At 32.0% G+C, this 12,724-nt stretch overlaps 1 protein-coding gene across 1 annotated transcript in view; it reads right to left on the bottom strand.

Annotated features, from left to right (window-relative positions):
* The window catches only part of LOC135133375 (PAN2-PAN3 deadenylation complex catalytic subunit PAN2), a 36,590-nt gene that overhangs the window by 7,408 nt on the left and 16,458 nt on the right, over positions 1-12,724 (bottom strand). Inside the window, exons 10-14 of the mRNA XM_064061770.1 lie at positions 12,475-12,723; positions 12,288-12,432; positions 2,736-3,031; positions 2,004-2,690; positions 1,658-1,881 (exon numbers count right to left, since the gene is read on the bottom strand). Coding sequence (XP_063917840.1) covers positions 1,658-1,881; positions 2,004-2,690; positions 2,736-3,031; positions 12,288-12,432; positions 12,475-12,723 — 1,601 coding nt within the window. The remainder of the gene's footprint in view (positions 1-1,657; positions 1,882-2,003; positions 2,691-2,735; positions 3,032-12,287; positions 12,433-12,474; position 12,724) is intronic.

Raw genomic sequence — 12,724 nt, 5'->3', positions numbered from 1 at the left:
ATTTGATGAAAACCGTGTTTTTGTCAATTAACATGAGTATTGTGGCCATTAATGCAGCACGAGAAATTGCTCTTATTCAGGATGGTCGAAGTTAACGGTACGTTGCTAATACGTTAGGGGTATCACAAGTGAGCACTCACAGAACTGTACGACGGTTTAATGAGACTGGATCATACAGCCGAAGACCTGATTCGGGTCGTCCAAAGAAAACATCGGCTCGGGATAACCGTTTTTTAACGCTGACCGTGTTCCGTAATAGGGATACGACCGCAGTTGAGGCCAGCAATCAACTTGAAGAAACACGAGGATTTAGTATAAGTGAAAGAACTGTAAGAAAAAGGTTAACTGCAGCTGAATTGAGGGCCCGTAGACCTGCAAGTGGCCCAGAACTTCTCCCACGACACAGAGTAGCCCGACTTGCATTTGCTCGAGAACACCTTAACTCGGATCTTGCCCAATGGGGCCAAGTACTCTTTACAGATGAGTCGCGTTTTTGTCTACGTTCTCCTGACGGCCGTCAAAGAGTATGGCGAAGAAGAGGCGAAAGGTAGGCTCAGTGCAATATTGTTTCCAGACTAAGTTTTCATGGAGGTTCAGTGATGGTCTGGGCAGGAATTTCTGCCGAGGCTTGCACGGAACTTGTAGTGGTGAATAGAGGCACAATGAATGCTGATCGATATGTAGCAAATATTCTTCAAGAGCATGTCGTACCTTTTGCTCCTTTTATTGGCGATAATTTTATTCTAATGCATGATAATGCTAGACCACATATCGCTAGAGTTGTACAAACCTACCTCGACGAATTCGGGATTTCACGTATGGAATGACCAGCACGCAGTCCCGACCTGAATCCAATTGAGCATGTGTGGGACATGTTAGGTAGACGTATCAGAGCACGTGTGCCGGCCATACAACACATAAGAGATCTTGCAAATGCGCTAGTTGAAGAATTTGACCAATTAGCCCAGGCTGAGATTAGATACCTCATAGAAGGCATGGGAAGACGTATGGCAACCGTAATGCAAGCTAGAGGCGGCAACAGTCGTTATTAATGATATGTTAAGTAGTCTTTTGTTGGTTTAATGTAATGGATTTTCTGGTATTTTTTAATAAACTCGTAATTGTTGCAACTTCAGCGAAGGTCCCGTTACCTTCTCATCTCCTTTGTCCTAGATAAACTAATTTGTCTTATAAATGTGACGCACACCAGAATTTATTGAAGATTTCTACAAAAATACTAATGATTCGATTTTTTTGCCGGTGAGTGTAGTTTTGCGATTATTAAATTTTCAGTTCTTGAATTACTCTTTTTTTTTCAAAGTTTTTGAAGAAAAAAATGGAAAAACTGCAAAATTCTAAAGTTTTTTAAAAATCAAAATTATCTATAATTTTGCCGAATAAATTCCACCCAAAATGTACAATACGTGTTTCTGACGAATGTAATTAGAGCACAACTTCTTCCACCCCTGTACCTAATTTAAGTTGATTTGTATAATCGGTTCTCAAGATATTTAACCGTTTCCATACATTCTAGCGACCCTGTATATAAAATATATATTTTTGAATACCACCCCTAAAAGACTGACAGAGTGTGGTGACTCAACATGTTCTTCTTACAATATTTTCACTCTACTGACTACTAAGTCATAAAATTTACCCCCGAATGCACGTTATCCTCGCCACGGACATCTGCGACGGCTTAATCATCGACATCTTCCCGTCGCTCCTCAGCTCGGCCTCTTCTTGATTCAACGTCACGAACTCGGCATCCATCGCCACCAAGTCGGCCTTCTTCGGAAATTCGTTGTCGGTCAGCGGCGTGAAAGTGATACCCGAGGTACCCCAGCTGCGCGCTATACAGGCATCTTCGGTGAACACTTCCTACACAACATAAACCACTCACAACATCGTTTCGTACAAGCGTTTACCCAACAGATGGAGTTGTATACTTAGACACTCGGTTTGAAATCGCTCCATCTGTTCGGTAATCCGACTCAGCTTACCTTAGTGATCGGCGGCGACACCCCCGACTGCGACTGAATGATCTCCCTCGTCGAATAGTACAAAATGCACGGTATCTTCCAGTCCAGACTGAACCACACCGCCTCCTGCGCCGACACCGGCGATATGCTAAAATCATTAAAAAGATACCACTTGTGGTCAGAGTTCGCCGTGTCTGACACGTAACAGCCCGGTACTTTGATCAGAGCCACGATATTACGTTTCTCACTTGAAGACGGATCATTGATGTAGCAAACCACCGCTGTCAAATCGTACAATTTCTTACAGTAATCCGGCGGCTTGTTCTTCTCGTTTTCGCTCTCGAGGAGGCCGTCGCCTCGGCCGTCCTCGCCCTTACCCTCTATTTTCTCGATGAGCAACTCACCGTCGTTCAGGGCTATCGAAATGGAGTGCGGCAGCCAGTTGTTGCTGCAGTAGGGATTGTTAACGGGGGCGGGCGGGGGCACGTTGTCGAAGCTGTGTCTGAAGCGACAGCCGGGCCGAGAGCAGTGGTCGCCGTAGCGGCAGGGCTTCGACGAGCTGAGGCTGTTGGTGTGGATGGTGCTCGGGGGGGTCGAGGTTTCCGAGTTGGTTACTTTGGCCACGACTTTGTCCATCTGGCTCTGCCAGAACTGCTTGTGCTGGGGGTTGTGGAGGCCGGTGTTGATGGCGAGGAGCTTCGGGAGGGACTGAAATGGAACGGTCATTGAAAGCATTTGAGGTGGACAACCCACCTGGAGCACTTTCGTTTGCTGGGTCGGCGAGAACTTCTTGCACTCTTCGCACCACGCGGGGGTGGTTTGCTGCGAGCCCAGGGACCGGGCTAGGATGTCGCAGAAGCTCCATTCGTCGCGCTCGGGCTCGTTGGTCGGGTAGATTAGGTTGCAGACGAGGAGGATGGATTCTTTTTTCATTTCGAGTTTGCACTTGAGGCAAGAATGGATCTGCATTTGTTTGGCGCCGATGAGCTGGATGATCTCGCTTTCGCTGTCTTTTTTCTCTTGCTCGATGTTTGCGTTGACTTCTGAAGCTGAAAGGGTGGTTTGGTTGGGGGTTAGAATGTTAACTTTAAAGCCAGGAGGGAATTTTTAAAACTATCTCAGAATTTTGATTATTTTCGGTGCTACTTGACGAAGTTATATATTATTTTAATAAGATCACTGCTACGGAGATTAAAAACACGGTTCCAAATACTAAACTCTGTGGAGCTCCCACCATATATTATGTTGTAATTTTTATTTTGTAATTGTGATAAAATTAAGGTGAGTTCATAAAGCACTAGTAGAGGAGTATGTTATTTTGTAAAATGTAAATACAATTTACTATGAAAAAAACTGAACAGAACTGCCCTCGCTCCTGAAGTACACTCAACAAATTCGGCTTCTTTGAAAAATCGTAACAAATGAAAAACTCGAAAAATTTTAGAAATCGAAAATTCCTAAAATCGGGAAATCAAAACATCAAAAAAACATAAAATAGAAAATTCGAAAATTTAAAAATTCGAAAAATTGAAAACTTGAATAGGAAAACTGAAAAATCGCGAAAGTGAAAAATCTCAAAACTGGAAAGCCGAAAAATTGAAAAACCGAATTCGGAAAAATCGAAAAATCGAAAGATCGAACAGTCAAAACATCAAAGAATCAAAAAATCTAAAATTAAAAAATCGAAAAACTGGAAAATTTAAAAATTTAAAAATTCTCAAAATTTAATTGTTAAAAAATTGAGAACTCGAGACATCAACAAAATTAAAATTCTAAAAATTCTAAAAACGGAGATGTCGAGAAATCGAACAATTGAAATAGACATCCGAAAACTTGAAGAAATGAAAAACTGAAAAATCGAGAAAATGAAAAATCTCAAAACTGAAAAGTCGAAAAATTGAAAAACCGAATTCGGAAAAGTCGAAAAATCGAAAGATCGAGCAGTCAAAACATCAAATAATCAAAAAATCTAAAATTAAAAAATCGAAAAACTGGAAAATTTAAAAATTTTAAAATTCTCAAAATTTAATTGTTAAAAAATTAGGAACTCGAGACATCAAAAAAATTAAAATTCTAAAAATTCTAAAAACGGAGATGTCGAGAAATCGAACAATTGAAATAGACATCCGAAAACTTGAAGAAATGAAAAACTGAAAAATCAAGAAAGTGAAAAATCTCAAAACTGAAAAGTCGAAAAATTGAAAAACCGAATTCGGAAAACTCGAAAAATCGAAAGATCGAGCAGTCAAAACATCAAATAATTAAAAAATCTAAAATTTAAAAAATCGAACAACTGGAAAATATAGAAATTGAAAACTTCTCAAAATTTAAATGTTAAAAAATTGAGAACTCGAGACATCAAAAAAATTAAAATTCTAAAAATTCTAAAAACGGAGATGTCGAGAAATCGAACAATTGAAATAGACATCCGAAAACTTGAAGAAATGAAAAACCGAATTCGGAAAAGTCGAAAAATCGAAAGATCGAGCAGTCAAAACATCAAAAAATCTAAAATTTAAAAAATGGAAACTCTGGAAAATATAGGAATTGAAAAATTCTCAAAATTTAAATGTTAAAAAATTCAGATCGAGACATCAAAAAAATGAAAATTCTAAAAACCGAGAAGTTGAGAAATCGAAAAATTGAAATAGACATCCGAAAACTTGAAGAAATGAAAAACTGAAAAATCGAGAAATTGAAAAATCTCAAAACTGAAAAGATGAAATTTCAAATAATCAAAAACATCTAAAATTTTAAGAATCTAAAAAATGAAAACATCGAAAAACTGCAAACATAGAAAAACTGAATTATTGAGAAATTTCTCAAAATTGAAATGTTGAAAAATCTAGAAATCGAAAAATTGTTTAAATGGAAAAACCGAGATGTGAGAAATTGAAAATTCCAGAAATCGAAAAATTGAAAATTTAAATAATCTAAAAACTAAAAATTAAAATAACTAGAAATCGAGTAATTCAAAAATATAAAATTTAAAAATTCCAAAACTTGAAAAATCGAAAACTTGAAGAAATGAAAAACTGAAAAATTGAAAATCTTAAAACTGAAAAGTCGAAAAATTGAAAAACCGAAAAATCGAATTCCGAAAAGTCGAAAAATCCAAAAATCGAGCAATCGAAACATCACATAATCAAAAAATCTAGAATATAAAAAATCAAAAAACTGAGAAATCGAAAACTTGAAAAATCGAGAAATCAAGCAAACGAAAAGTCAAAAAATTGAAATAAAAATCATAAAATCGAAAAATGGAAAATAATCGAAAAACTAAAAAATAAAAAACTAGAAATCGAGAAATTGAAAAATGTAAAATTTAAAAATTCGAAAACTTGAAGAAATGAGAAAATGAAAAACGAGCAATCGAAACACCAAATAATTAAAACGTCTAAAATTTAAAAAATCGAAACACTGAAAAATATAGAAATTGAACAACTTTTATAACTGAAATGTCGAAAACTTGAAAAATCGAAAAATTTAAATACACCTACTAAAAAATATTAAATCGGGAAATCCAACCATAAAAAAATCATAAAATCGAAAAACGGAAAATTTAAAAAATCCAAAAAATAAAAAACTAGAAATCGAGAAATTGAAAAATCTAAAATTAAAAATTCAAAAACTTAAAAAAAAAATTGAAGCATTGGAAAGCTGAAAAATCGGGAAATTGAAAAACCTCAAAACTGAAAAGTTGGCAAAACCTCAAAACCGAAAAATCGAATTCCGAAAAGTCGAAAATTTCAAAGATCGAGCAATCGAAACATGAAGGAATCAAAAAATTTAAAATTCAAAAAATGGAACAATGAAAATATCGAAAAACTAAATCTAGAAATTGAAAAATTAAAAAATCAAAAACTTGAAAAGACGAAAAATCAAAAAAACGAAAAATCAAAAAATTTTAAAAATCGAAAAAACAAAAAAACGAAAATTTCAATCAATCAATCAATCAATCAATCAATTTATTGTGCTTAAATGTACACACATTTTACACTCGTCAAAATACAGAGATAACATAAATATCATTTACAATGTTTGATAGTAATAAATCAAGAAAAGTTGTACAGAAGAAAGAAAACATATAGAACATGATACACATTATTCCATGGATACATTGATGTCGTTCAGAAACTGATCATAGTTATAGTAGGCTTTGTTAATCAGAAAGTTTTTTACAACCTTCTTAAAATTAACTGTATCTAACTTTCTAACCGACTCAGGAAGTTTGTTGAAAAATTTGATACCCAAGTATTGAGTACTGTTCTGTGACGACTTTAAACGTATGTGTCTCAGACATAAGTTTTCCTTATGTCGTGTGTCGTATTCATGGTTGTCTTTGTGTTTGGAGTATGTGTTTATATTTAGTCTCAGATTGATCAAGCTGTTAAAAATGAATACGCAGGGCACCGTAAGAATTCTTAATTTTTGAAACATACGCTTACAATCATCTCTGTAGCCAAGACTTCCCACTATTCGGACTGCCCGTCTCTGTAATCTAAATATGTTCGTCACTCATGCTTGAGTGACCCCATGCTAAGATACCATAACTTATATTACTATGGCATAATGCAAAATAAGCTACTTTTAATGTCTCTATTGGAAGCTTTCTACTTAGATTTCTCAACGCAAATATTCCTGTAGAAATTTTCTTAGCTAGGTTCTCACCGTGTGTATGAAACCTCATTTTTGCGTCTACTGTTATCCCTAAAAAGTTTGTCTCTTTAACTATGTCTGTAGGTAGTGGGCCGGTGTTTTTTAGAGTGAATGCGACTTTAACCGTTTTATTTTTGTTTAGGGTTAGTTTATTTGTTGTAAACCAATGAGTTGCCTTCAATTTTGTTTCCTCATTGCGATTTAGGGCCTCTGCGAATGTAGCTTCATTAGTTAATAAGTTCGTGTCATCCGCAAATAGTACAGTTTTTGTGTTTAGAAAGAAGGGAAAATCGTTGATATAAATGAGAAATAATAATGGGCCCAGGACTGACCCTTGGGGCACTCCTAGTACCACTGGTAGCTTTTCCGATTCCCTGTTATTATGTCTTACTGACTGAAGCCTATTTACCAAGTAGGATGTTATCATGCTGCAAGCGAGAGGATGTAAATTGTAGCAGTATAACTTTCTTATTAGTTCTGAGTGGGAGACGCAATCGAAGGCTTTTGACAAGTCTAAAAAGCAACCGATGCTATATCTGCCGCGCTCTAGGCAATCTCCGATAAAACTTGTGAGATCAAGAATGGCTTTGGTTGTATCTCGACCTTTTCGGAAGCCGTACTGACTATTGGAGAGAACATTACCATCTTCAAGGAAGTTACTCAATTGGTCATAAAGTATCCTTTCTAGAATCTTAGAGAAGACTGGTAGAAGTGAGATCGGTCTATAGTTAGTAGGGTCGTTTCTATTACCTTTTTTATGCACTGGTATCACTGCAGCTATTTTGAGACAGTCTGGGAATGTTGTGGTCCTTATGCATTCATTTATTAATCTAGTTATTGGTGAAATGATTGTGTCTTTCATAGATTTAATAATATTGACGCTTATGTTATAACAATCTTTTGAATTGCTATTTTTTAGTTTGCTAATGGTGTCTCTAACAGCTACACTGGAGACTTCTGAGAAATTAAAATATTTAGAATTATTACAGTGCATGTTGCAGTTCTTAATAATTAAGTCAATGGGATCTTGAGTAGATATAGGAAGTGTTTTTATTGAATTTGGCCCGATATTAGTAAAGAACTTGTTGAAATCGTCATTTGAAATTCCACAGTTTGCCGCACTACCTACCAATGAATTTTTATTTCGGTTGTTATTTATTACTTGCCAAATTGCTTTACTTTTATTATTCGATTTATCTATAAAACTCTTGGTGTAGTTCACTTTTTTTATTTTAATTGTTTCTTGATAAAGGTGTCGACATTTATTTCTAGCCATTCTAGTCACGTCCGTTTGAACAATTTTATGAAAACCATTGAAATGGATATTAGAAAATTTAAAAACTGAAACATAAAAAACTAGAAATCGAGAAATTGACAAACCTAAAATTTGAGAATTCGGAAACTTGAAAAACCGAAAACTGAAAAATCGGAAAATTAAAAACCTCGAAAGGAAGCTTAAAACATAGAATCGAAAAATGGAAAATTTAAAAAATTGAAAAACTAGCAATCGAGAAATTGAAAAACCTAAAATTTAAAAATTCGAAAACTTCAAAAATCGAAAACTGAAGAATTGGATAACTGAAAAATCGAAAAGTTGTAAAACGTCAAAACTGAAAAGCCGAAAAATTGAAAAAATGAAAAATCTAATACCGGAAATTCGAAAGATCAAGTAATCAAAAAATCTTAAATTTAAAAAAATGAAAAATACAGCAATTGAAAAATTCTCAAAATTGAAATGCTGTAAAATTAAGAAATTGAAAACTTGAAAACCCACTTCTCGAAAAAGTGACATATATTAAAAAATTTAAAATTGGAAAATCGAATCATAAAAAATCAATCGAAAAATGGAAAATTTTAAAAATCGAAAGATCGAACAACTAAAACATCAAAAAATCTAGAATTTAAAAAACTGAATAACGAAAAAATCGAAATACTAAAAAATTAAAAAACTAGAAAACGCGAAATTAAAAAATCTAAAATTCAAAAATGCGAAAACTTGAAAAACCGAAAACATTACGGATTAGAAAACTGAAAAGTCTCGAGAAATGAAAAAAACGAAAGGTCGAAAAATTTTAAAAATCGAAAAAACGAAAAACCGAAAAATTTTAGAGATCGAAAAAATTTTCGATATTAGACATCGAAAATTCCAAAAATCGAAAAATTGAAATACACATTGAAAAATTTCAAGTGGGGAAACTGAAGCATAAAAAAATCATAAAATCGAAAAATGGAAAATTTAAAAAAATAGAAAAAGTAAAAAATAAAAAAAACTAGAAGTCGAGAAATTGAAAAATCTAAAATTTAAAAATTCGAAAAATTAAAAAACCGAAAAATAGAAACATCAAAAGATCGAGAAATCGAGAACTCGAAAAATCGGAAAACTCAAAATTAAAGTATTCAAACTTAAAAAAAAATCAAACTTAAAAAAAAAACTATAAACCGAAAAATTGAAAAATCGAAAAATGAAAAAATTTAAAATTAAAAAATAGAAAAATGACAATAACGAAAAACTAAATAATCAAGAAATTGAAAAATTCCCAAAATTGAAATGTTGAAAAATTCAACAATCAAAAACTCGAAAAAACGAAATCGAAAATTCCAAAAATCGAAATACATAATAAAAAATTTTTAATCGGGAAATCAAAACTTCAATCATAAACTGGAAAAAAGGAAAATTTAAAAATTCGAAAAATTGAAAAACCCCAAAACTGAAAAGTCAAAATATTAAAACCGAAAAATCGAAAAATCGAAAGCAATCAAATATTCAAAAATACTAAAATTAAAAATCCGAAAAAATGAAAATATCGAAAAAAAAATAGAGAAATTGAAAAATTCCAAAAATTGAAATGTTGAAAAATTGAGAAATTGAAAACTTGAAACCTCGAGAAACCAAAAAACCGAAAATTCGAAAAATGTTAAAAAACGAAAAATTGAAATACATATTCATAAAAAAAAATTTAACGGCAAATCAAAACAAAAAAATCATAAAATCGAAAAACGGAAAATTTTAAAAATTGAAAAATTAAAAAAAAACTAGAAATCGAGAAATTGAAAAACCTAAAATTTAAGAATTCGAAAACTTGAAAAACCGAAAACTGAAAAATCGGAAAATTGAAAAACATTAAAAGGAAGCTTAAAACATAAAATCGAAAAATGGAAAATATAAAAAAAAACTAGCAATCGATAAAATAAAACCTAGATTTTAAAAATTCGAAAACTTCAAAAATCGAAAACTGAAAAATTGGATAACCGAAAAATCGAAACTGAAAAGTCGAAAAATTGAAAAAATTAAAAATCTAATACCGAAACATCGAAAGATCAAGTAATAATAAAATCTAAATCTTAAAAAATTTTAAAATATAGCAATTGAAATGCTGTAAAATTAAGAAATTGAAAACTTGAAAAATCGAGAAATCAAAAAAACGAAAAATCGAAAAATTTTTAAAAATTAGAAAACCGAGAAGTGAGAAACCGAAAAAGTGAAAAACACATTAAAAAATTAAAAATTGGAAAATCGAATCATAAAAAATCATAAATTCGAAAAATGGAAAATTTTCAAAATCGAAAGATCGCACAACCAAAAAATTTCAAAAATCAAAAAGCCGAGATATGAGCCATCGAAAATTCCAAAAATCGAAAAATGAAATACACATTAAAAAATTTTAAGTCGGGAAACTGAAGCATAGAAAAATCATAAAATCGAAAAATGGAAAATTTAACAAAATCGAAAAACTAAAAATAAAAAAACTAGATATCGAGAAATTGAAAAATCTAAAATTTAAAAATTCGAAAACTTGAAGAAATGGAAAACTGAAATTGAAACATCAAAAGATCGAAAAATCAATAACTTGAAAAATCGGAAAATTCAAAATTCAAGTATTTAAACGATCAACCGAAAAACTGAAAAATCGAAAAATTAAAAAATTTAAATTTAAAAAATAGAAAAATGATAACATCGAAAAACTAAATAATCTAGAAATTGAAAAATTCCCAAAATTGAAATGCTGAAAAATTCAAAAATCAAAAATTCGAAAAAACGAAGTCGAAAAATTAAAAAAAATCGAAAAAAAGAGATGTTGAGAAATCTAAAATTCCAAACTATTATATTAAAAAAAAATTAATCGGGAAATCAAAACCGAAAAATTTAAAAATTTGAAAAATTGAAAAAGCTCAAAACTGAAAAGTCAAAAAATTAAAAAACCGAAAAATTGAATTCCGAAAAGTCGAAAAATCGAAAGATCGGGCGATCAATTGTAAAATAAAAAATCCGAAAAATTAAAATATCGAAAAAAAAATAGAGAAATTGAAAACTTGAAACCTCGAGAAACCAAAAAACGGAAAATTCGACAAATTGAAATACATATACATAAAAAAAAATAATCATGAAATCAAAGCATAAAAAATCATAAAATCGAAAAATGGAAAATTTAGAAAATTGAAAAATTAAAAAAAACTAGAAATATCAAAATTGAAAAATTAAAAAATTCGAATACTTGAAAAACCAAAAAGTAGAAATAAAAAACTGAAAAATCTCAAAATTGAAAAATCGAGATCTCGAAATAACCCGAAATCGAAAAACCGGAAAATTCAAAATTGAAATATTTGAACTTAAAAAAAAGCAATAAATCGAAAATCCAAAAAATCATAAATTTTAAAACTCGAAAAATTGAAAAACCGAAAAATCAAAGAGCGAGAAGGCCAAAAATCGAAAGATCGAGAACTCGAAACATCCGAAAAGTAAAAATTTGAAATTTAAAAATTGGAAAAATTGAAAGTAGAGAAATCAAAACATTAAAAAATGACAAATTTAATGCCAAAAAATCGCAAATTTCGAAAAATCGAAAAAGTAAAAAAGTGAAAAAATTGAAAAGTCAAAAAATAGAAAATCTGGAAAATCAAAAAAGCGAAAAATCTAAAAATTCAAAATTAAATTACCTATTTAAACTTAAAAAAAAAGACAAAACGAAAAACAGCAAATGGAAAAGTTTAAACACCGAAAAATTCAAAAACGAGAAATCGAACATCAAAAGTGAAAAATTTAAAATTAAAAAATTGGAAAAACAAAAATGAAAATTTAGAAAAGCCAAAAAAATCGTAAAACATATATCAGAAAAATAAAAAATCGGCAAATTGAAAAATCCAAAAACTGAAATACCAAAAAATTGAGTAACCGAAAAATCGAGAAATTAAAAAATCGAAAAATTGTTATTCACTTTTGTGTTATTTTTCCACAAAAATTTCGATATCTAAGATAAAAATTCAACCCGGATTCATAGACCACAGGTTCAGAACTATGTTACTTTTTAACATAAATTCCCACGGATTTATAAACTTCAAGTGGAGAACCACGTTTTTTATAAAATTTAAATAACATTTTCCACTGTAAAATTTATTTTATATGTTTTATTTCATTTTTCATGAGGGCAGAGAGACCACTTTTTTCATACTCTAGAGGTCACGAAACGTCGAGAAAACATGAAAGTGGCAAGTAACCATTCGTCAGATGGACACACAATATTATTATTCATCAAGACAGGTATATGACTTAAGTCAAAAAAGAACAGATTGATATATTTATTTATCTCAAAAAATCGAAAAACCTTAACAAAAAAAAAAAACTCAGCCTCTAGCGGCCTACACCCTCACCTGAACACCTCTTGCGGTCATCGATGGCCGGAAAATCCGTCACATTGTACGAAAACGGCGTCTTATTATTCTTCCTTTCCGCATTTTTCTTCTTAACCTCGGCAAGCTCGACATGAAGCTGGTGGATGATGAACCTATTCCACGACTAAAACCGAAATTACCCGCCTCACACCCGAAACCGCCTTACCTGTATCAAAGCCCCCAGATTAATCTTGACCTTCTGATCGGGCGGGAGGTCGCTATACACCAAACTAAGAGCCGAAGCTTCCGGGATCGTCCGAAACGCCCTCAGGAAATTGGCGGGCTGACACGGCGAGGTGTTCGACGACGTCCTCAGCATGTGAAACAAGAAGCCCAGTTCACACGACAAACAAAACTCCTTATTGCACAAATGCGACAGCAGGACCGCTCTGATTGGTTCAATAAAATACAACACC

This window comes from Zophobas morio, unplaced genomic scaffold (assembly GCF_036711695.1).
Source record: "Zophobas morio isolate AGI-343-1 ecotype UQ-CSIRO unplaced genomic scaffold, CSIRO_AGI_Zmor_V1 ptg000021l, whole genome shotgun sequence".
Classification (NCBI taxonomy): domain Eukaryota; kingdom Metazoa; phylum Arthropoda; class Insecta; order Coleoptera; family Tenebrionidae; genus Zophobas; species Zophobas morio.
Note: the sequence above shows the minus strand (reverse complement) of the source record. Positions and strands in the feature narration are given on the sequence as shown.